The 26,136-nt window shown below is 43.6% G+C and overlaps 1 protein-coding gene across 1 annotated transcript in view; it reads right to left on the reverse strand.

The window, feature by feature from the left end:
• Window positions 1-26,136, reverse strand: part of RTEL1 (regulator of telomere elongation helicase 1) — a 102,151-nt gene that overhangs the window by 23,834 nt on the left and 52,181 nt on the right. The window contains exons 21-23 of the mRNA XM_044299679.1: window positions 24,740-24,817; window positions 24,509-24,655; window positions 23,739-23,854 (exon numbers count right to left, since the gene is read on the reverse strand). Of these exons, the coding sequence (XP_044155614.1) occupies window positions 23,739-23,854; window positions 24,509-24,655; window positions 24,740-24,817 (341 nt within the window). The remainder of the gene's footprint in view (window positions 1-23,738; window positions 23,855-24,508; window positions 24,656-24,739; window positions 24,818-26,136) is intronic.

Here is a 26,136-nt window from a genome sequence, read left to right on the forward strand (position 1 = left end):
GACCCCATTCAAGTAAATGGGTCCACGATCCGCATGCGGCTGGTCCATGGCAGGTGCCCATGCATTGCGGACCGCAATTTGCGGTCCACAGCACGGGCCCCTTACGTTCGTGTGAACAAGCTCTAAGAGAGACGGGGAGGTGCAGCCTGTGTTACCTGGTGACATAAGTAGCCAATATGGCTGCCAAAGGTAGATGTCAGACAGCTATTAACTTAGATGCATATCAAACTGACTAATCTGTTCATTTGTGGTTTCAGACCATTACTACATCGCAAGATCATTTTTTTTTTCCGTGGTTTATTCACCGTGATAACATCCTTACTTACGGTGTTTATATAATGACTTCACCAGGGTGTGGGTGCTTATAAAGTTTGGATTTCAGTGAGTAACCTCTGATATATAGGGCGAGAAGGAGGAACATAGTAGTAGGTTACATAATGTGGGGATATTTATTAAACAAAATTATGCAAGGGGAAAGAAGATTATTAATCTAACCATTGTAATGGTTCACTAATTGTGAAATGGCCAGAAATATAAAAACCATAAAACCATAAAACAGGCTCTCCCTGCTCCGAGATCTGCACAGCCCAAGTACCGGAGTCATCATTGCCACTTGCACAATGCAGCTCTCCACAGAGCCTCCAGGCGTACATGCGCCAATTAATTTTTGCTGGCATCTAAACAGTGAGAATAATTGCCTGTTCCTATTAAACAGGCCACGAAGGGGAGTGGTGATCGGGTAGAGGAGGGGGTGAAGAGGTGCTCAAAGGGGATAGGCCAGGCACTTGGTGCACTGATCACTTCATTTCAAAATGAAAGCAATAATTATGCTGTAACAGTACATTCCTTTGCAGCACCAGAGGGCTCATTTTATTCACCATTATCAACCCTGCCTGGTTTAAACAGGGTTGATCATGGTGACAAATGCTTTTTCAAAAATGAGTAGTTGGCCTGGATTTCAATCCAAATCTCCAAATAATGTGAACAGAAAGGATGTGCTCTCCACATTCCTACTGTGGCTGGTGTGATATTTCTTAAAGGGAATGGGTCGTCAGAAAATGACATTATTTAAATTACGCTTATATTAAACGTGGCCGGGGGGCGTGGCCGGTAGCTGACATGAGCAGACGCGCTTAGAAGAACTCCGCTACTGTAACCCTAACTTCTCCATTATCCTGAACTTCCCAAGCCGCAAACATTCACTCTACAGTGGGGAGAAGATCGGGAAAGACCCGAGAGCTGAGAATGTCCCGTTACAAAGCCTTGTCTGCTGCAGAAAAGCTCCGGGAGTATGCCCGACCCGAGCAGCAAGATGGTGCCAGCTCACAGGCGTACGTGACTGCGGCGGCTACGCAGGATGTTCCATCTACCCCTGCTATGGAACCTGAGCGGGAGCCCGAGCCTACCCTGTAACAGGTTACTGAACAGCTACTTCAGGCTATTGCCGTCTGTCGCTCCTCACTGTCTGGGAAGATGGAGGAGGTAAAAGGTGGATTTAGGTCTCCAGAGACAGGATGTCCAATCCCATTCCTGTGCAACTATCTGCCTTAGTAAAGTGCGACGACTATGAGAATCGGCTGCACCGCAACAATTTGCGCATGATCGGACACCCGGAGAGAGTGCAGGGCAACAACCCATGTGAGTTTATGGCCACGTGGCTGAGGTCTACCTTTCCAGATTACATTTTCTCCTCAGTCTTTGCAGTTGTCACAGCCAAACCACTGCTGCCAGGGGCACCTCAAAGACCTTTATTGGCTCGACCTACTTAATTCTTCGGATAGAGATCAAATTCTACAACTAGCTCGCCGCAAGTAAGAGTTAACATTATATTGGTATTTTCAAATCTTATTTCCCAATTTTTCTGCGGGACTCCAGAAGCGCAGGGCAACTTTCACCGCTGTGAAACGACAGCTGAGAGATCTGAAATTACCATATTCCATGGCTTATCCTTCCAGGCTGTGAGAGTTGTAGATGCTTCCCGATTCTTCAACACACCGATGGAAGCTTTCGCCTGGCGGATTGCAAGGCCCGACCGGTGAGAGCTCCAATCTGAGAACTTACCTGGGGATTCACCATACAGCTGATGCCGACGGAGTAGAACGAAGCAGAATTCAGGTTTCATTTGGACTCACTGGTTCCTTGTCCCCTTTTTGTGAAGGTTGGAGGAAAATATCTGAAGATGGTGGTATTTTCAAAAATGTATTCCTCCTACATGTCACGCCATTTGTAGCACTGTGTACCAGTCACAACTGAGCAAATGAGTATGCATGGTTCTTGGAGGAGCAGCAGGTATAGGTTTTCCTGGCACTCTGTGGGCCGGTTCCCCAACTAATGGAAAGAGTTAGACAAACACAGTGTTTAGCTCAGATTTTCTGCCTCGGATTTACCACCCACCATTTCTGGTGCACAGTTTCTGCAATGCATGTGATGGATGAGGTAAATGCCCTCCAGAGGTCTGTATACTCATTGGATCTTCTGCACGTTGCAGCAGGGGACTTGGGCCGATGCTTGAGGCCAGACTAGGCAAGCACTGTTGGTACTTGTCGTTTTGACACCCCCCTTCAACATGCACCTTAATGGACACTGGGCGAGTTGGGGGGGAAGACATATTTAACACTGATTGGATGATTTAGCATGGATTTTTGTTGGATTCTTGCCCTGTTGGATCAGGAGACACCAGAGGAAAGTCTTCATGTGCACTCAACCCACACTCCCAGTTCCCAGGAGATTTCCCAATGAGAGGGCTTGATAGCTGGGTGACAACTCTATAGCTGGTACTATGGTGGCTATATTGATTTTCTCAGGAACAGATGTAACAAAGAAGATGACTCAAAGTTTATTGCAACTTGGGGGTGCATGGCCTGCAGCTCGACGGTGATGGCTGCACTGTGAAAGAGCTCCGGTACAGTTCCCTCTAAAGCGACCCCAAAGCAATCCTAGAGGACCTACCCAACTCAAAATTTCTCAACAGCACCTGCTGGAGATATGAAGACCCAAAAGAAGTCAGCTCGCCCAGGGCTCTGTCGCCTCATGGACTTTTTTGCCGCGCAAGAGATGAGGCGAGGGTCAGGTCTGGTGACGGAGGAAAGAGGGTGCCTGTCCATGCGGTGAGCGATCCAGCGTCTAAGCCACCTTCTAGTCCCCCACACCAGAATACCAGCACACCTACCAAGTCTGCCAACGCCATACTTACTGGGTTAGATATAACGGCAGATCCCCTCCAAGACTTCATCTCTTATCAAGAAGCTTCAGAGGACATTATAAAATCCATAATATTTGCCTTACATCACTCTCTCACATCCCAATTACAACATGTTGCCTCAGCCATTACTGCCTCAATAGACGATATAGGATCAAGATGGATCATATTGAAAATAAGATGGGAGAACTTACAAAATCTCATAATGAACTGATTGATGTACACTACTCTCTTGAAGATGAAGTCACTGCCTTGAAAGCCAAGATGGCTGACTTGGAGGACAGAAGCAGGCGGAATAACTTAAAATTCAGAGGTATTCCTGAATTGGTAGCCTCTCATGATCTTACTCAATACCTCCAAGATCTATTAAAAGGTAGCCCTACCTGATGCAGAACCTCAGTTTTTTTTCTCATAGATCGCACCCACAATCTTCATAAATCAAAGAATATATCAGAATCTCTTCCTAAAGACGCTATTGCCAGGTTTTACTTTTATCATATTAAAGAAGCCTTGATCTCTGTAGCCCAAAAAAAGCAAAGGTTTGCCACATCCATACCAGAAAATCCAAATCTACTCTGATTTATACCAGGCGACCATACAAGCGAGGAAAACATTTTCTCCAATCACAAGTGTACTGAGAGAGATGAAAATCCCGTATAGATGGGGATTCCCGCTTAAACTCCCAATTTACAAGGAGGAGAAGATCCATGTTCTAAAAACCCTGGAAGACGGTGAAGCCCTTCTGAACGCCTGGAAGATCCTTGACTCTTCAGTGAAGAAACAGCCCAGCAACAAAAATCTGTCACACTTACCACCGGACTGGACCACTGAGGCAACTGACTTTCAGCTCATGCAACAGATCCCTAGAACTTAACCCGTTTAGAGGATAGGGGCTCCATAAATTATTTAGGACCCAGAGTTTACAGGTCCCCAATTTATTACGAGTAACAACAAATGTTGTTTCCGATATGTTTTCTCAATGTTTTTATGTACATATTCACTTATGTTCTTCCTGTTCTCCAAGCTTTTGAGACTTCTCAAATCAAAAAACACCAATTAGTTTATATAAGTCACTAAAAACTCATACCCCATTGCCCCAACATGGAGGTTAAGGTGATGCAGGACTTTCGTCTCCGCTCAAAAATAATGTTCTGAGCGTACACCGAACGGACCCCATTATAGTCTATTGGGTATTTAGGCTCTGTTACGCTCAGTTAGGTCTCGGTTATCTGCAGAATCCGTCCTTTTCCGTTCTCCTGTTTCTCAACAGAGCCGGAGAACGGAAAGGAGAAACAGTGATGTGAAGGCGTACGACCGTATCTATTGGGAATTTGCATTTGCGGTCTTGACTAAATTTGGCTTTCAAGGCCTTATCCTTCAAGCTATACAAGCCTTATATACTCAGCCATCTGCCCGTGTCTTAGTGAATGGCACATTCTCTGCACCATTCCACATCACCAATTACACACTCTCTTCCTTTTCCTGATGGTGATGAGCCTTTTGCGGAAAAAATGTGGATGTCACAAGAAATCAGAGGCATCCCGGCTGGGAATAGACAACGCAAGCTGGGACTTTTTGCTGATGATGTGATACTGACTTTATCAGATCCCTTGCCCGTATTAAAGGCAGCTATAAGCATTATTCAAACAGTCGGAGACATCTCCTATAATAAGATCAATGAAAATAAATCTCAAATACTTGCTATGAAGGTGCCACTATCCTTAAGAGAGGCGATAGAGAAGGAATTCCCATTCCAATAGGCAACATCTTCCATAACTTACTTAGGAATGTTTCCCTCTCTAAATTACTCTCTAGCAGATAAAAGATATCTCTAAAAGATATCTTATACAACTCTTACAGGTAAAACTGGCTAGATACACTAAAATGAAACTCACTTGGCTAGGACGCATTGTGATGGTACTTCCAAAAATTCTCTACTACTTCCGCACTTTAGCGATCCCATTACCAAATAAGCTACTACTAAGTAAGTGCAAAAGACAAAATGCTCACCTTCATTTGGGGAATTGATAACCATAGAGTTGCGGCATCCATTCTATACTCCTATAGTAGGAATGGAGGATTGGGAGTCCCAAATCTTCAACATTACTATGAAACAATCCTATTTAAAACAACTGAGATTGTGGTGTAGACAAGACCATATAACAGGCTGGCCGTTAATAGAAAAAAAATTAATGAGGATAGATCACTCATCACTCTACTTTTAGTTCATGCTATTGTTCCAAAGTTCCCTCTCCCCTCAGCTAGGTCACTGAAGGCCTCCAATCACATTTGGAAATCCATACTCAAAAACATCCACAATGATGGTCCTAAGGGCTGTTTCACACGAGCGGATGCCGTGCGTGACATCCGCTCCGTGAATGACAGCCAAGACCCGATGCAGACTGCAGAGGCACGGAGCATTAACATGATTGATAATGCTCCGTGCCTCTCTGTGATCTCTTTACTACGAAATCACAGTGAGATAAAGTTGTCATTGTGATTTCGTAGTAAAGAGGTCACAGAGAGGCACGGAGCATTATCAATCATGTTAATGCTCCGTGCTTCTGCAGTTCGCATCGGGTCTTGGCTGTCATTCACGGAGCGGATGTCACACACGGCATCCGCTCGTGTGAAACAGCCCTAAGAAAGATATCCCCCTTCCTTTAGATATGTTAGCGTTTTAGAGTATTTTTTTTTTTACCAGACATATCCTTGTCGATCTGGAAAAAATTGAGGTATTTATTTGCTAAGAGACTTATATGACGGCAGCACAGAGAGATCTTTTTCTTCTATGCAGTTTATATATGCAATTCCTAATTCAAAACAATTTGACTACTTTAGAATTTCCCACTTTTTGAGGAAAGTCCCTCACAAGACAATTTCTCTCCCGCTCTCTCTGTATAATTATCTCTTCTTTCCAAACGGGGACATTCAGACTCCCACTAGTTTACTATATAGAACTATTATGGGAGAGCTATCTTTTAATAAAAGAGCAAATATGATAAAATGGGAAAAAGATATTCAGAACTCTTATAGAAAAGAAGATTGGCAGGCTGCAATTACTTATAAATCCACAGCCTGGTCAGGCCTCTTCGAGGGCTACCACAAATTGCTGACTAAGGCTCCATTCACACGTCCGTTGTTTCTTTCCTGATCTGTTCTGTTTTTTGCGGAACAGATCTGGACTAGATCTGGACCCATTCATTTTCAATGGGTCCTGAAAAAAAAAAAAAAATCGGACAGCACAATGTCAGGTTTTTTTTCAGGACCCATTGAAAATGAATGGGTCCAGATCTGGTCTAGATCTGTTCCGCAAAAAAACGGAACAGATCAGGAAAGAAACAACGGACGTGTGAATGGACCCTAAATGGTACTAAACCCCGCCAAACTTAATCATTCCTTTCCAAATGTAGAAAAGAAATGCTGCCGCTGCCAAAGATCTCCTGGAAATATACTCCATACGTTCTGGAGCTGCCCTGCTCTACGACTCTATTAGTCAGATGTTGGAAACCTACTTCAGAACATTACTACTACTAATCTCAGATTAATCCTGTGATTGGCCCCCCTCTTTTTTTTTTTTATCAGATTTTTTTAATCAATATTATATGATCAGTGCAATTACACCATATAACAAGCGAAAATGCAATATACAGTGTTACAATTGAAATAACATACTGGGGTAAACGGAGGCAGAGTATATGTGCAACCATACATAAATAAAAACAATGATCTGAAACCACCCCATCTACCAATCTGCAAAATCTCCCCCCCCCCCTTTTCCGGTGTTGTTTACATCTACTCTGACTGTCTAAAACGCTACTCATACGCAAGCCACTGTTCCCACAGCTTTTCATATTTAAGAGGACACCCCCTTTTCTGAAAAACAGCCTTTTTATAACCAAGCATGAACTCGGAAATATACCCCAAAATGCAGACTATGGGAGCGCTTAGGCTTTATACTAAATAAGCAGATTGAACAGCAGTGATGATCTTCCCCCAATACATAGTCAATGCCGAACAGTGCCACAGCATATGAATCAGATCTGCCGATTCCTCAGAACATCTAGGGCAGTGATGGCTAACCTTGGCACTCCAGCTGTGGTAAAACTACAACTCCCAAGATGCCCCCTTACTTAGCTGCTCTCAGAACTCTATAGAATTAAATTTAGCATGCTGGGAGTCATAGTTTCACCACAGCTGGGGTGGCAAGGTTAGCCATCACTGATCTAGGACATTTGGCATCAAGTCTGACCCCAATTTTCTGTAAAAAGATTGTAAACTCTATGTATAATAAACAATTGCAAGAGTTTTCCATCCTCACTAAAGGATGATCTGGGCACTACCTCCAATATATCCGTCCACTGTTCTGGAGAGATATTACCTACATCCTGAACCCATTTCTGCATTCTAGACATCGGATGCGCATCCAGATATTTATCCAGCTACCATTTATACGTGGCACATTTCACACTCCTTTCCTCTCGCCTCCCGTCACAACATGGTGTAAACCAGCATCCCTCTGAGAGCACACATTACCCTTCTGGGTCGTGGCCATATAGGCATGACGTAATTGTAGGTATTGGTCGAATTTGCGCCTGGAAATACCAAATTTCTCCTGAAAGCTAGAGAAAGTCCTAAAGACTCAATTTTCTAGCAGATGACCAAGCCGTCAAAACCCTCTCTCCTTCCATTCCTCAAAACCGTTCAGCAGCGTAAATTCAGATAGAATGGGTTACCCCAAAGTGGGGTATATTCACATATCTTAGCAACCCCCCTCAAGCGTTTGCCACAAAGAGACGTTACACAGTATGGGGCCAGCCGCAAGGAGACGTTACACAGTATGGGGCCAGCCGCAAGGAGACGTTACACAGTATGGGGCCAGCCGCAAGGAGACGTTACACAGTATGGGGCCAGCCGCAAGGAGACGTTACACAGTATGGGGCCAGCCGCAAGGAGACGTTACACAGTATGGGGCCAGCCGCAAGGAGACGTTACACAGTATGGGGCCAGCCGCAAGGAGACGTTACACAGTATGGGGCCAGCCGCAAGGAAACGTTACACAGTATGGGGGCAGCCACAAGGAGACGCTATACTGTATGGGGGCAGCCAGACAGCCACAAGAAGACATTAATTGTTATACTTTTATATGTCATTTTTCACCATTTCGGGTATCTGTAACTAGTCGATTGACTTCTAGTAACAACAAAAACATTACAGGGTTAATTCTGTACCAGAACGAGTGGTTTTAATCTTGTGTATCATCTCCTACTAGAGGGTGTATTGCAGGCTGTAAGCATAAGTGTTGGTGGCGCTCCTGTCCTGCGCAGCCTCGCCTGTCATCTGATTCAGACGACGTCATTGGAGCAGACACTGCATTATCGGAGCCTGCATGGAGGAGCCGGGGTAGCCGCTGTGGGCAGCAATTGGTATGGAATCATGCTGGGACAGGCAGCTGCGGACGCAAATTTTGAAGCGGTCAGCGCACATGACCACTTCTATGACGTCACAAAATACTGCAGTAATTAGGAAACAGTGATCTCGCCATATTGCCGTTTTTTTTATAACGCGGTATATCGCCCAACCCTATATCCGACTAGTCACATTAGAGAGCTCAGAGTCTAACCTAAAATGCTGACTTTGGGCCATCAAGTAATATACCCACGGGTTGGGAATCGCTAATCCCCCTTCAGCTTTGTAATGTTGCAGCGTTTCGAGTTTAATCCTAGCTTGTCCCTTACACCACAGCAATTCCATAAAGATGGAGTTAATTCTACCAAATTTATCTGCGGCAAGCCATACTGGAGCGTTATGTAGAATATATATAAGCTGCGGCATCAATATCATTTTAATAAGGTTAGCCCTGCCCACCACAGAAAGGAACAGTTTACACCAGGCTTTGCACTTATTTTGTTGTTTATCCAGCAGCGGATTGAGATTCACCCTCTCAAAGTCAGCAATCCTAGGGGAGACCTTAATCCCCAGATACTTAAATACCCTACACACGGGACATTATTATCAGATACCACCCTTGGTATTGGTTGACCATCCACAAGCATCAATGCCGATTTATACCAGTTAATCGTCAGACCAGACAATCACCCAAATCTGTCGATAAGGGACATCACAGCAACCAATGACCCTGATGTGTCCCCTAAGAACAATAGGGTATCATCAGCGTACATAGCTACCTTATTTTGTAAAGTGCCATACTGAAACCCTTGGATCCGGGCGGACTTATGTACCGCCGCAGTTCTATCGCCAATGCGAACAACAAGGACGATAAAGGGCAGCCCTGCTGGGTGCCCCGATACAGATTAAATTGCTTGGACACCTCTCCGTTCGCTCTTATACTGGCCTTTGGACTAGAATACAGTACTTTAACCCACGCAATAAAGGTATCCCCAAAACCCATGTACCGGAGGGTACTCCATAAGAATTGCCACTCTACACTATCAAAGGCCTTGGCCGCATCTAAGGAGAAAATGGCCCTGTCTCCCACATTGTCCGAAGCAAACTGCAAGCTAGCAAAAACCCTGCGAATATTGATAGCGGTTGACTTCTGGGGCATAAACCCCATCTGATCAGGGTGAACCACGGACAATATTACTTTGGACAAGCGTGAGGCCAAGGCCTTTGCCAGTATCTTAACATCCGTGGATAACAAGGATATAGACCTATAGGAGTCCGGCAACTTCGAGTCCTTTCCAGCCTTAGCCAAAACCACTATCAGGGCCTCTTGCATTGAAGCCAGTAAGTAACCAACCTTCAGGGAATAGTTTAAATACCGCCAGCAGATCCGGTAACAAAACCCCAGAGCATCTCTTATAGATCTCAACCGGCAGCCCATTTAACCCTGGTGCCTTATCTTTTGCCATCATTCGTACTGCCTCTTCAAACTCCTCCAAGTTCATAAGGGGCATCTAGCAAAGAGTGGGCCTCCGGAGCTAACCTCGGGAGATCAGTCTCACTCAAAAACCTTGTTATATCCTCCTCAGAACAGGAGGTCTTCAATGCATAGAGAGGAATAAAAATTAGCTAAAATCTCAAATATGCTACTAGAGTCATGTCTAAGTTGCCCCCCTGATTCCACTAAGCGCGTGATGCACGCTGTGCCCTGTTGCTCCCTAGATACCACCGATAGCATATGCCCCACTTTCTCACCTTCCTCAAAGAATTGCTGCTTATAGAACAAACCCTTTCTGTTCGCTGCCTGAAGAAGGTGACATCTCAACGCTTCCTGCGTCTCCCGTAACCGCACACCATTTTCTGTAGTTGGGGGTCTGGGTGAAGGCGGCCTCCACTACCTGCATGTCCTTATGTATCCAAGCGCCTATCTCTCTAGATTCAGATTTTATTTTGCTGACCGATTTAATCAAAATCCCCCTCAGATACGCTTTGGAGGCTTCCCAGACTGAGTGAATAGAGGCAGTGTTCCGGTTTACCTCAAAGTATTCAGTCATGGCAGTCATCAACCCCTTCATATCTCCCATCAATGCCAGCCAGAATGCATTAAGGCACCACACCCTTCTCCCCAATACTGTGTTGCCCGTCAATGCCAGGTCAATACACAGTGGTGAGTGATCCGACAGAGTCCTAGGCAAATATACTGATTTAGTCACAAGCAAGTACATATGGGCGTTTACTAACCCTAAGTCTATCCTAGACAGGGACATGTATGTGTATGAGCAGCAAGAGTACATCTGCACCCCCAGATGAGTTTCCCTTCAGACGTCTAAAAGACCTACTTCAGTTAGCAATCTACTAAAAGTGGTTTCAGCCCCAGCATCACCTCCCGCCGGTACCTTACATCTAGCTAAGGATTCATGTAGTACATTATTAAAATCACCTATGAGGAGGCATGGTAGATCAGAGAACTAGGCCACTAACTCCAGTACCGACCTCAAAAGGCACTGAGGTATATGGCAGAGGTATATAAATGCTAACCAGCACCATTCTGATTCCATGAAGAGCACAGTGTACGCCCACAAACCTGCCCTCCGCATCCACTAGTTCCTTCAAACACTCAAAACGGACCCTCTCATGAACCAGGAAGCTGACACATCTAGAATGTGCGGAAAAGACAGAGTGCACCGAGTAACCCACCCAAGGTTTTTTAGTCATATGCAGTCTAGATTGAACCATATGTGTCTCTTGTAAACTGTAGACATCTGGTTGGTGACTCAATAGGTACTGAAATATACTGGTCTCTCTTGTTCACCTCCGCCATTCCCCGCACATTCCAGCTAATCACCCTGGTTGTAGCTGTCATAGTAGGTCACAGAGCTATAAAAGCAGCATCCAGCGCTTCCTAGCCGACCTCTATTGCACCGAAACATTGCCTGCGTTCGTAAAACATCGGAAAGTTCCCTCCCTCCCACCTACCCAACCCCCCCCCCCCCCCTTCTCAACCAGTAAAGCATACTGAAAAGACATATTAACACTCCAACAATACAGGGCAATTTTAAAAAGAACCAGCTCAACGTTGCCAAAGCAAACTTAAGTTCAAAACGCAGCGAGATAAAGTCTCGCCCCAGAGTACATGTAACGGCGGTTACTCACGCTCCTGTGAGAGGACCCCCCTGAAGTCCAGATTAAATACCGCTAAAGGAAATAGACATCCTCCCAGGAAGGGTGTCGTAGGGACCGCAGCTGCCTGTTAGTCCTCAAGTGTCCAAGTTTTGATTCCGGAGCGGCCGTTCGTTCTTATCCAGCCATTGCAGCACCGAATCCGGGTCCTTGAAGAACGTTGCAGATCCGAAGGCTACCACACGGAGTCTAGCCAGGAACAACATGGAGTATTGAACCTGAAATACACGAAGGCTTTGCTTAATCTCCACAAAACAGGCTCTCTGATCTCTGTAGTGTAGCACTTTAGCCAAAGTTGGCCTGGACGGGCGACCAGGTGGCAGTGGTCTAGTGGGGACGCGATGCGCTCTTTCAATAGCATACAAGGAGGAAAGGCCTTTATATTTAAATTTAGCCGCCAATCATTTTTCAATGTATTCTGTGGCATTTGGTCCTTCCGCCTTTTCGGGCACAACGATTAGTAGCAAGTTGCTGCGTCGCAACCTATTTTCCAGGTCGTCCGTTTTAGCGTATAATGCCGCTATATCATGTGCGGCAGCTTTAACGGCCTTGTGCAGTGGTTTAGCACCATCCTCCAATGCAGATACCCTGCGCTCCACCTCAGAGGTACGCTCTGCCACTTTATGGAGATCATGCCTTATAATAGAAATGTCCTCCTTGAGGCTGCCAAACTGAAGATTCAGTTTGACAGCTTGCTATGGCTGCCATTATATCTTATAAAGTAGGCTCTGCATCTGGTGCAGCTTGCACTGGGGTCACAGGAGTATCACATCTAGGCTGAATGAGCGCAGCCTGCTGACTAAGAGTCCCATCAGAGTCCTGCATAGGCGCTTCATCAGACGAGCTGTCATTACCCCCTGAAACATCCTGGTCTCCTCCTGCTCTGCCTGGCTTCTCTGGGGCTGATGGGCATATTTCCCAAGTCGCGCCGCGATGTCCTGATGCTGCAGCATGCGCGCGACTCTCTCCTCCTCCCAGCCGGCGACATCTTGGGATCGCAGCTCCCGCTTCGGTGTGTTTTTAACCTTCTTCGGCATCGTAATCAGCTGCACTTGCCGGGCCCCTATAACAGCACCTCAGGTAAGTCCGCGGGGATACTTTAGAAACAAAATACACTGGCGGTCAGGCTGAACTGGACAGATATTTGCAGGAGCTCTGAGCCGTGTGCCTTACTCCATGCTCGGAGAGGCTGGTCCCCTCCCCCCCCCCCCCATATTTTTAGGCATAGACCAGATCCCACACACACTCAGACAGCCATTATGCCATATTCAATTGACAGCTAAACTTATGATAGCCAGACTGTGGAAGTCTTCACAACGCCCAACGATAACAAGTGTTACTGAAAGGGTCTCGACCCATTGCGTGCATGAGAAACTGAAAGCTCAAAGGAGAAGCGCCTTAGCCTCTTTCCAGAAGTCATGGAACCCTTGGCTAATAAAATTCCCAATACCTACTTTAGATTCACATTGAGATAATACGGTTCTGCTTGGCTTGTATTTACAATGGAGATTGATGGAATGTTTTTTTTCCCCTCTTTTGTGTTCTGTTATTACTACATTTAACTGATATACAACGCTTCTTTGGATTATGAAAAATGTTTCACTAAACTCTGAAAACGTCAATAAAAATGTAATGAAAAAAAAAATAGTTTGGCAACTTAAGCCTCATTCACACGTCAGTGTTTCACATATGTGTGCTGTACGTGTTCTCCGCGGACAGCACACGTCCCCATTCATTTGAATGTGTGTATTCACACATCAGTGTTTTAGCATGGTCCGTGTTTTTAGCACGGATGCATGTCCTATGTTGGTCAGTGTTCCTGAATCCCTCACGTCCATTATAGTCTATGGGTCCATGAAAACCACGGATGCAACACGGATGCTTTGAAAATTATTCTTCAGCTGTTCAGTGCCAGTGAAACTCTGATGCAACAGGGACAGCAAAAAACGCACCCAACACGGACAGCTTTATGGATGCATCACTGACCACCTACTCACGGATTTGGAGCACGGACACGGACGTATGAATGAGGCTTTACTTTGTGACCTTAACAAAAAAAACAAAAAAATGCATTCATCTATTTTCAATGGTTACTCAAGATTTGCCAATGAAGCCACACAAATGCTGTGGACAACACTAAGAGACTGCTTATTGGGCTTATGGTTATTATAGCGGAGAGTCCCATCATAAATGGCCTCCGCCTAAGGCTAGGGCTACACGACAACATTTGTCGCAGTAAAGTCACGCAACATATTTTCTAATGCTAGTCTATGGTGTCGCACTGCAGTAAACTGACCTGTATGCAATCTTATGTACAGCAGCCAATTTACGACTACATTCTAAGCTGCCATAGAGTGCAATACAGAAGTCTGAAAACTGCCCCCCTTTCCCTCAAGAGCATCGGTCTCCAAAACCATCATCATGCCTAACCACATTATTCTTGATATCAGCAGAAGGATTACGGGTGATATGGAAGGATGTGGGAAAAATATGATGTTGATACCCCTGTGTGCGCTCATCTCCTTGGTTAGCAATATATAAATTATTATGCAAACCGCATTCGTTCTGGTATCCGTAATGACTTCCGAGGAACATGAATCACTTTTAAAAATTCTCACATCACTGAACAGTCTGCAGGAGACACAGGCCACAAGAGGGATTAAAAGTTATGATTCTTAAGAAACCCACAAGCCTATTTATGTTGAAAAATGAAGTCTGAACTGCACAATTCATCATCACACAACTTCAGTAAACTGGAAGTCTACAAAAACAGCGGTCAAGAGCCAGAGGCAATTCAGAGGGTTGACTTGAGCAAGCACAAATATATGACATGTGAACTGAACAGCCTGACACATTTGACCTGCACTGACACATTGTAACAAACCACAAGCAGAGGTGACAGATTTGTGTTGCTGATGTGTTTGCCTCACATAGAATTGTCTAGACTGGATATAACTGTAGCAGCTGAGATAAATATTAGACCCAGAGTGAGAGAAAGCAAAGTCTTCATTTAGGGCTCATGCACACGACCATAGCCCGTTGTGCAGTCTGCAAATCACGGATACCGGTAGTGTGCTTTCAGCATTTTCCTGAACGGAACGTCCGTCCCACAATAGTGCAGACAAGAATAGGACATGTTCTGTATTTTTGCAGATGTCATGGCCCAATTGAAGTGAATGGGTCCGCATTTTACCCGCAAAAATGACGGATCGGATGCAAAACAAAAAATACGGTTGTGTGCATGAACCCTTACTGACTGCAAACAGATTTTGAAAACTTGGAGAAATTGAAGTATAAAAGAACTGTAGAAAGTTGCAAAACCTATCAATATAGAATGATTAAGTCTACATAAAACTCCCATAATATTTTAGGAAAGCTGAGTGACAACTGTTAATTCATTCCACAAGAGTCACAAGAGTTGTCAAAGCCTTCAGACGCTCCAGCGTCACTGGTCATTAGTATGGAAAAGCTGGGAGCTATGATTATATTAGACTGGCAGATAATTGTGCAGATCATCGCTAACAAGTGTTCGTTGAAAGGCTCTTCAGTGATGATCTGTCTTTATGATAAGACCATCAACATGTATGCCTTCCAGGACCCCACTTGCCAGTCCCTTTCCTGTAGTACCTGGCAAAGGGTATCCATTAAAATGTGTCTGGTACTCCAGGTCCTCTCCACTCCTGCAAATGGGCCGAGCAGTTGACCAGGTGGTCACCCTTGTATGGACATTGTCAACCGGGGATGGGGTTGTGTGTGGGAAGGGGGTAGCGTCCTGGGGTTCAGATCTCCACTGATCACACGCTGATGGCCTATTCTAAGGACAGCTTCTGCAATGCATCAGGAATTCACTGGGGACAGCACAAGGACAGCTGATCCGGCTGTGTAACTTATTCAATACATTAGATCTTGCTATTCCAAGAGGGTTCTAAAATTATCTCATTTTCATTGTCTGTTCTCTTGCGTCACAAAAAACACCTTCCTTTTTTTCAGGTCAAGTAAAGAGCAGACGTTACTCATAGGATGCATAACGCCGCTAATTCTGGACATTGACAGTTAAACAGGTGGCGCCACTTTCACTTCCCCCTGCCATATATCACCACATCCCCATATTACGTAGCAGTAGGAGAGTCAGGAGGAACGTTTTATAATCCACCTGATGTGAAGACTTTTTTTAGATCACTATCTTTATTGTCTACAAATCACTCCCTTCATGCGTCGCACAATTACACAAGTTTTTCCATTTTCCAATACAATATGTAATTAGTTAATCTGGCTGTGCAAATAGGAATGCAATAGCTTGAAGAATTTCATGGATTTTCTAGGGAAGGAGCTGTCACCAAAGTCTTTTCTTTTTTTCCAAGAGACGCTCCATTACCCATTATCCTAGCTGTTATTTTTTTGTGCTGGATTAGCACATTAGGCTATCGGTGTGATCAGTTTGTCAACTGGGTGGTCCTAGCTGTCCGCTTTCCCTGCTCCGACACACTAATCTTACACCACAGGAACCACTTGCGGACAACGCAATTTTCACCGTTAAGCATCAATGCGTTTAGAGCACCATAACTTGAGACCAGTTGTATTGTTTAATGGCACCATTATATTGCATATATTCTTCAGAAAAATGCAATAGTTGTTTGGGGGTGAGGGGTATGGGGAAAAATAAATCATAATATAAAGGAACGGCACAACATAGAGCCATAAGAAAAGATGCTCCAGAACAGTTTTTACATGGGGAATGCATAAAGCTAATAAAACAGACATGTCAGCAACAGTGAAAGGTCCTCTTTAACCTCTTGGGGACACATGACGTATCGGTACGTCATGATGACCTGGTACTTAAGGACACATGACGTACCGGTACGTCATGTGTATTTCCGATTACCCCCGCGCGGCGGGCGGTGATTGGAACAGAGTGCCTGCTGAAATCATTCAGTAGGCACTCTGTGACAATGCCGAGGGGGGTCCTGTGACTCCCCCGTATTGGCGAGTCACCTGCGGTTTGCATCACTTTCGGAAGTTTCTGATCGCCCGCCCTCCCTCTCATTTTCAAGATGGCCGAGCTTGTAAAGCAGAGTGTAAGCACATTGCTGACACTCTGCTTGAAACGGCTGACATCACACAGATGTCAGCCGTTTAACCCCTTCCATGCCGCGGTCTGTAGGTTAACAGGGAGGGAGCTCCCTCCCTCTCCCATCGGGGGCTGCTATGTCTTTTCAGCCCCCGATTCTTGACGGGATCACAGAGGGAGGGCCCCCCCCTCCCTCCCCATCACCCGCTGTTCTGTTGTAGCAGCGGGTAAGGGTTACCATGGCAACCGGACGCCCTCCTTCCGGCTTTACATGGTGCTGATCAGACTTCTGCTAAAGGCAGAAGTCTGATCAGACTAAGTGTAATGTGAAAATACAGTACACAATATAGTGTACTGTATTGTATTATACAGACATCAGACCCACTGGATCTGCAAGAACCAAGTGGGTCTGGGTAAAAAATAAAATAATAACATTTATCACTGATTAAAATTCCCTACACGTTTGAAAATCACCGCATCCGTAACGACCTGAGCTATAAAACGGAAATGTTACTTTCCCCACACGGTGAACGCCATAAAAAATAAAATAAAATAAAAACTATGATGAAATTGAAATTTTGCCCACCTTACTTCCCAAAAAAGGTAATAAAAGTGATCAAAGAAGTTGTATGTAAGCCAGAATAGCACCAAACCAGTCACCTCATCCCGCAAAAAAAAAAAAAAAAAAAAAATATGCTTTATGTTAAAACGTTAAAAAAAAAAAAAAATTTAAAAAGGTATACATATTAGGTATTGCCACGTCCATAAGAACCTGCTTTATAAAATTACCACATGACCTAACCCTCTCAGGTGAACACGGTATATAAAAAAAAAAGCAATTTTGGTCACCTTACATCACAAAAAGTGCAATAGAAAGCGATCAGAAAGTCATATGCACGCCAAAATCGTGCCAATCTAACCATCATCTCATCCCGCAAAAATGATATCCAACCTGAGACAATCGCCTAAAAACTGGAAAAAACTATGGCCCTTAAAAAAAAAGCTAACGTGAAACGTGCGTTGGGGAGTGGACTGGTGGTGGTCGTGTGCGGTATAAGAGGCTGGTTGATCAGTATTTTCTAAATGCCTATGATATTTTTGCTGCTCTATTGCCTCAGTCAGCACTTGTGGTGTGTATCTTCACCCACATGTTTAGGTGTCTTTTGAGCCATAGTGGTTTGGTTGAATAAACCTTTTTACTAGTGACCAATCATAATTTTTGCACTTTACAAATATATACCAACAGCCCACCATCGGTCCTCTTGGTTTTTAATATTTTTATGTATTGTGACCCGTGTTAAATGCGTTTTTGGGACTTGTGCCAATTATGTCCTTTTGTGATTCTCAATAAAATTATGTTATTTTTTGATTACCTCAGTATTATATGTGTTTTTGTACCTAATTGACCCATTTCCTTTGGTTGGTTTTCAGACTATGGAGACACTAAAACATAATTTTTTTGTTTCAAAAATGATATTATTGAGTAAAATCTAAAAAAAAAAAAAAAAAAAAAAAGAAAAAAAAAAGTAAAGTATCGCCTATCGCCGCGTCAGCAAGAACCAGCTCTATAAAAATATCACATAACCTAACCCTTCAGGTGAACACCGTAAAAATAAAACCGGTGTCACCTTACAATCACAAAAATTGTAATAGCAAGCGATCAAAAAGGTATACACACCCCAAAAATCATACCAATCAAACAGTCATCTCATCTTGCAAAAAATTTAATCCCAACTAAGACAATAAAATAAAATAATAATAATATGGTTCTCAGACTACGGAGACACTAAAATGATTTTTCTTGTTTCAAAAATGATATTATGTAAAACTTAAATAAATTTAAAAAAGTAAACATATTAGGTATCCTTGCAGCTGTAACAACCTATTCTATAAAAATAGCACATTATCTAACCTGTCATATGAACGCTGTAAATAATAAAAAAATAAAAACAGTGCCAAAACAGCAATTTTTAGGTAAATTTTCCATTTTAATAAATTTTTTCCCGTAACAAAGCAAGGGTAAACAGCCAAACAAAACTCAATATTTATTGCCCTGATTCTGTAGTTTACAGAAATGCCCCATATGTGGTAGTAAACTGCTGTATAGCCACACGGCAGGGCGCAGAAGGAAAGGAACGCCATATGGTTTTTGGAAGGCAGATTTTGCTGGACTGGTTTATTGACACCATGTCCCATTTGAAGCCTCCCCTCATGCACCCCTAGAGTAGAAACTCCAAAAAGTGACCCCAATTTAAAAACTACACCCCTCAAGGTATTCAAAACTGATTTTACAAACTTTGTTAACCCTTTAAGTTAATGGCAAATGGAGATGACATTTCAGCATTTCTATTTTTTGTTACTTTGCCTCACAAAAAGTGCAATATAGAGCAACCAAAAATCATAAGTACCCTAAAATAGTGCCAACAAAACTGCCACCTTATCCCGTAGTTTCCAAAATGGGGTAACTTTTTTGGGAGTTTCTACTCTAGGGGTGCATCAGGGGGCTTTAAATGGTACATTGTGTCTAAAAACCAATCCAGCAAAATCTGTCTTCCAAAAAGCAAATGGCGTTCCTTTCGTTCTGCACCCTGCTGTGTGCCCGTACAGCAGTTTACGACCACATATGGGGCGTTTCTGTAAACTGCAGAATCAGAGTAATAAATGTTGAGTTTTGTTTGGCTGTTAATCCTTGCTTTGTTACTGGAAACAAAAATTAAATATAAAATCTTCCAAAAAAGTGAAATTCTGAAATTTTATCTCCATTTTCCATAAAAACTTAAAGAACGCCTAAAGGGTTAATAAAGGTTGTAAAATCAGCTTTGAATACCTTGAGGGGTGTAGTTTCTTAGATGTGCTCACTATTATGGAATTTCTACTCTAGGGGTGCATCAGGGGTTCCTCAAATGGGACATTGTGTCAAAAAAAATGAGAAAATGAGCCCGGTCCTTAAGGGGTTAACGTTATCTGGTGGGTCAATACAATTATGGAGACTCCAAATTTATGGTGTGTATGTTTTATTTTGCACACATTTTGTAACTATTATTGCACTGTGAGGTATAAATACTGCATTAGGTTTATATAGTAAGAACTAGCAGAAGTGTTTTTTTTGTTTGTTTTTTTACAGTTTATTTAATAACTATTTCTCCCATTAGTGGCTAGAACCTGGGATCTTTTAATCCCTTGTCTATTCACCCTAACAGAGCTCTATTAGGGTGAATAGGACTTCACACTCTCCCTTCAGTCCTGGCTGCCATGGTAACCAATCGGAGCCCTGGGATTACACTGCTGGGGCTCCGATCAAAAGCTGCCACTGCCACCAATGATTTTAATACTGTGGAGGGGGCGAGGGTGGGGGTGCGCCACCAATGATATTTAACGTTTAATATACAAATACAGCCGCCGGGGGAGGGACCGTGAGGGAATTCTAAAATCATGAACTGCCTAATGTACTATAGCACATTGCCTATGTAAACCTATGTTATGTGTCCTATATAAGGCATCACCCCGCCCTATTAAAGAAAGAGAATCTTGGAAGTGCTCCAACTGAACAGTGTGCGTCAGTGTGTTTTTCCAGAGTGCACGCATTCTACTAATTAGGCTCAACGGCAGATGACCACTTTTAATCTGAGGTTGATCAGATCCAAGTCAATTGAGACTTCTTCCCTGTGCTGCTGAGAGCTGCTCGATCCATATTCTCCGATACTAGGATGTGCAGTAGCACAGGCTAGTATCGATAAAAGACAAATCCCGGGATCGATACAAGTATCGTTTGGGTATCGAAAGTTCTATACCCAAAACAACCCTACAGGGATGTCCTTTTGAACAGCTCACTCTAAGACAGCAGCACTGTGCTGTCTGAGCGTGAGCTGCAGGGAGAAGGTCACCATCCCTTTAACATTTTATTCAGCTTCCATTTTCACAGTCCCATTAGGGGAATTCAACATGCAATTGCCTGACTGGTGGTAGAATACACTGCAATACTTCTACAGTGTAGTGTGTATTATGCCTGACAGGGTTACACCGACAAACATCCCCTATCAGACAGCGTCTCTTGGCCTAATAGGAGTACAAAAATGCCATACCTGGGGCGTTCAGTAGGCCCCTGTTGCCATAAAAAAATATGGACACCCTGCTATCGAGTTGCAGGAGCACTGAGGTAGCCCCCGTCCCTTAGCTTACATACCACAGTTGCCATCTAAGGGGTCAAACGTACATGGAGATCCCAAACGTTACAGCCATTAGAGATGGCATAGGCAAAGCTAGGATAATCACTAAGATGTACATCAGGGATGTCAAACTCGTGGCCCTCCAGCTGTTGCAAAACTACAACTCCCATCATGCCTGGGCATACTACAGCTATCAGGGAATGATGGGAGTTGTAGTTTTGCAACATCTGGAGGGCCACGAGTTTAACATCCATGATGTACATTAACGCTGCATTGCACTAATTGCATGGCTACAGCACTGTACATCAAATGTAGCCAAGAGGCGACACCATAGCTGCAGGCACAATTATGCAGGATTCAGAGCTTGCCAGCATTCCCTGCTTGTTCAATGTCTGCACAGAGTTTGCACTCACCAGGCACTGTACAGTAATTTTATGTTAGGGAAATGTGCCGTCTCATCTTTGAGTGGTGTCTGACAACAAGCTGGTTGACTGTCTCCTATGACAAGCATCAGAATGGTGCACTCGGCAATAATACAAGCTATAAAGCCTGTAATGTGCTGCTTAAAACAGCCTCAACTAGAAGGCAGGCAATTAATAGGGAGACCACCGCTTTCCCCCTTTGACAATTACCGTATTAGCGTTTATTATTAGTACTAGTAGCAGAAGACATGTTAGAAATCGTTGTAAGTAGCCTTTAACAATGGCAGTATGCTTCAAAGACACAGAGCCACACACTAAACTACTGCCAAGATTATGTACCAGACACATGAGCATCAAGGGGAGGAGAGATCAGGAGCGCGAGTGGACAAGAAGAGTGCTAATCATTAGCGAGGGTGGCAGCTGTGATGTAAGTGTGAAGTGGCAGCGCATGAATGAAAATGTCGGAGGGCAATGCTACAATAGCGATCTATCTCTGGCAATAAAATAGTGAACACAAAAACTAATATTAGAACAGCAATAACTGGCAAAAAGGGGGCAGAATAGCGGTAGTACACCTGCATCCACTCGCCAGCCAGGCATCATAGTTAGGAATCCTGCACAAGAAAATAGGCCTTCTGTGCCTTTATTGCGGACACAAATAGCAGTCCGCAATGCACGGGCAACTTCCATGTGCATGGCGTTTGCAGACCCATTAGCTTGAATAGGTCCTCAATCCTCAAGAAGCGGTCCGCACCGCAAAAAAAATAAAAAATAAGGTTTTTTAGTATTTTGTGCGATGGGAAATATGTAAAATAGTGTATTAGCCACTGGCTATCTGTCTAAAACGAGAAATACATGTGTGTAGTTATTTTAATACAATGTCTCATTTTTTAGGATGCAGTGGAACAATCAACAATATCTTACTAGTGTTATAAACTTTGTTACAGGCAACCTTTATTCTATTTTCCAACTGAAGTGGATTTATGAGCGCTTTCACAATCATCTTTTTATTGCCCCAATTTACCTGCAATAAAACTGGCTAAATATAGCCTTGATTAAAATTCTCCCATTTTGAGCATACAGCTCCAACACAGATCTAAGTGTCTCCATGGTTACCGAGCGCAAACACACCTGGTTTAGGCCTCATGCACACGACTGCATCTATTTTGCAGTCCACAAAAAATACGGATGACATCCGTATGCATTCCGTATTTTGCGAAATGGAACAGCTGGCCCCTAATAGAACAGTCCTATCCTTGTCCATAATGCGGACAGTAATAGGACATGTTCTATTTCTTTGCGGAATGGACAAACGGAAATGGAATGCACATGGAGTAACTTCCTTTTTTTTGCGGACCCACTGAAATGAATAGTTCCGTATACGGTCCGTGCAAAAAAAAAAAAAAAAAAAATGATCAGAAACAGAATGAAAATGCGGTGTTCCGCGTTTGTTCAGTTTTTTTTTTGGCAGACCGCATGCGGAACCATGCGTTTCAATGGATCCACAAAAAAAATGATGGACGTTACTGCGTGTGCATTCGGTTTCTGTATGCTCGTATTTCCGGTCCACAATTTTTTTTTAACATTCCCTATTATTGTCTGTATTACGGACAAGGATAGTACTGTTATATTAGGGGCTGGCTGTTCCGCAAAATACGGAATGCACATGGATGTCAGCCATATTTTTTGCGGACCGCAAAATACATACGGTTGTGTGCATAAGCCCTTACTCTACTCCCTCGGCCCCACTTTTCCCTGACCTACAGACAGTAGAAGGTCAGAAGGTTATGCACAGTAGCTGAATACACAAGCTTTAAAGGGAACCTGTCACCCCAATTTTGTACTATTATCTACAGTAATACATGAGTAGTCTTGCAGGGAGTCCAGATCACCATTTTTTATTTTCCTACTGCCCCCCACCCCCCCCCCCCCCCAGGCGTCCCCAGCTATCAGCACTCAAAACTCCACTGTAATACAGTCAGGGCTGCTGTGCTCTTCTAACAGAATGAAGAGTCATGTGCGCATGTGCAGCAGTCCTGACCATGTATTTCAACACATCTCTGACACCTGACAGCAGAGGAACAAGGAGCAGTGGCAAAATAAAAAGTAGTGATCTGGACTCCATATCTGCTGTACTACTGTAGATAATAGTCCAAAATCAGGGTAATAGATTCACTCTAATCAATAAAAATAAAAAATTTGCTTCATTTTTTATTTTACATGCACTGGGACATTAAAATATTGTTGCAAAACGTCTACATACCCTTTAAACACTCTGCGTAACATTAAGATTTTACCTGTGATCACACAAAAAGATAGCTCCATAGTCTTGCTGATGTCTGATGACTCTGCCTATGGCTTGATTGACAGCTCGAGAAGCCTGTTGTCGATACCACTCCTGTCCAGACAGAAACTAGAGGGGGGAATAAAAATACAAGTGAGGACTTTACGAAAACTGGAGCAAAGACAGTAAAATTTACACTATTCACCTAGTGCATCTGAGACACTAATACCAGCGTTGTTCATGTCCATAGCCTGCTTATAGGGCGTGCAGGGGTTGTTGTAACAATACGCAGCGTATTCGAGTACTGTAAGTAGATGGGGTGGGCATGGAAGGGCTAATACAGATTGTGTGTTGCCTACAATTATAGGCATTTATTTTTCCTTTGCATTAAAGAGGTTTTATCACTTGATCACCATGGGTGCGCTTCTCTAGCTATACAGTTCCCCTGCAGTGACCCCTGCAGGAAAAAAGTACAATTACATGCCAGACATTCAAATAAAGGGTCCAACATTCATATGAAGAAATGCAATTTGAAGCTATTAGGCCCCAAAACAAAATCTGTAACAGGACCCTCATACCATGTGTGATTTATTATACTGGTGTCTTCCTATGTGGCAGTAGGGGAATTTTACTCCACAAGGACCAGAATCCGGGTGCGACTGCTACTGTACTGACAGATCCAGTTGCCTTTTTGGAACTGCCCCTTTAAACCTACAGCCCTTCTTTCCTTCAACATTGAAAGATCATGAAAAAAATAAAATAAAATAAAATATTAAGGAATACCTTCCCAGTAGAGCCCTGTGTTCGTCTCATCTCATCCAGGAACTGCATCTTTAAAATCACCCTAGGATCCATTCGTGGAGGGAAAGGGAGGCCAGTAATTATCACACCTCTGCCATTGTAGTCTGCAAAATCTAACCCTTCGCTAGCCTGGAGAGGAAGAGGCACTATAAAATATGCACAGTACATTTACTTGCCAGGTCAGTAAGACATTCAAAAACATAAAACACAAACCTTGCCCCTACAAACTGCGAAGAAACTGGCACCACTGCTGCTGGGGGCTTTTATTTTCTCGTAAAATGCATCAATTGTCTACAAAAAGAAAATACATGTAAACTACCGTATACTCGTGTCTTTCAGAATATAGCACAATTGCACTGTAATATAAACCAATAGAGCCTGTGCAAACAAAAAAATAATAATTACGTTTCCCCCAGGTCTGTGGAGTCTAAACTAGTTTGTGGGGTTAGTCAGAAGAAACATACCTACACCAGCTTCAAATTTCACACAGTTCAGGACACGTCAGTTTAAAGGGTATGTCCACCATTGACGTGAATGGAGAGGGAGTAGATGTAATTACACTGCTCACAGCTGCAATGTCGATGGCGAGCAGGTAAGCAGAGAAGATAACACTGCACTCATACGACTGATGCGTTCTCTTGAAAGAGATGATCAGCAGAAATGCCGTCAGTCGGTCCCACATGATCTGATACTGAAGACCTATCCTGAGGATAGGTCATCAATATTACAAAAGTGCACAACCCCTTTAAAGGAGAGCCAGCGGGAATTTGTATGCTAATCTGGGTGGTTTTACAGCAAGAGAGTCAGGACACTTCAGAGAAGCCCAGAGGACACTTGCTTGCATGCAATGCACAATGTATTAAAACAGAGGTGATCGATACACTCATACTAGGCTCCACAGGACCTATGTGGCTGCGTCACCAGACTTAGGGCTCATGCACACGACTGTATGCATTTTGCGGTCCGCAAAATACGGATCCCTAAAAACACCTATGTGATGTCCGTGTTACATCCGTTTATTTTTGCGGATCAATTGTAATGATGCTCGTCCGCAAAACGAACAAGAATAGGACATGTTCTATTGTTTGCGTAAAGGACTTGCGGACTTAGGGATACGGAATGCACATGGAGTCATTTACGTTTATTTGTGGCCTCATTGAAATGAATGGTTCTGCATACGGGACACAACAAAAAAATATACAAATAAACTGAAACAGACAAAAAATAAGTTTGCGTGCATGAGTCGTTAGGCTACTCTCACATCTGCGTTTTCCTTTCCGGTTTTGAGATCCGGCGGAGGATCTAAAAACCGGAGGAAAACGCATCCGTTTGAATAATACAACCAGCTGCATCCGTTCAGAACGGATGCAGTTGTATTGTATGGAAAATTAACATGTCGGATCCAGCACCAAAACCACTGTAAGTCATGGGGTGCCGGATCAGTTTTTTTGTGTCCCCAAAAAATTGATCTGGTACCATTGACTTACATGGTTTTTTGATGCCGGATGTTCAGTTTCCTATGCCGCATGGGAACACAACAAACCGGAACGGAATGCATTCTTGGCACTCCGTTTTGCCCCCATTGACAATGAATGGGGACAAAACTGAAG

The sequence above is a fragment of the Bufo gargarizans genome, chromosome 6 (assembly GCF_014858855.1).
Source record: "Bufo gargarizans isolate SCDJY-AF-19 chromosome 6, ASM1485885v1, whole genome shotgun sequence".
Taxonomy (NCBI): Eukaryota; Metazoa; Chordata; class Amphibia; order Anura; family Bufonidae; genus Bufo; species Bufo gargarizans.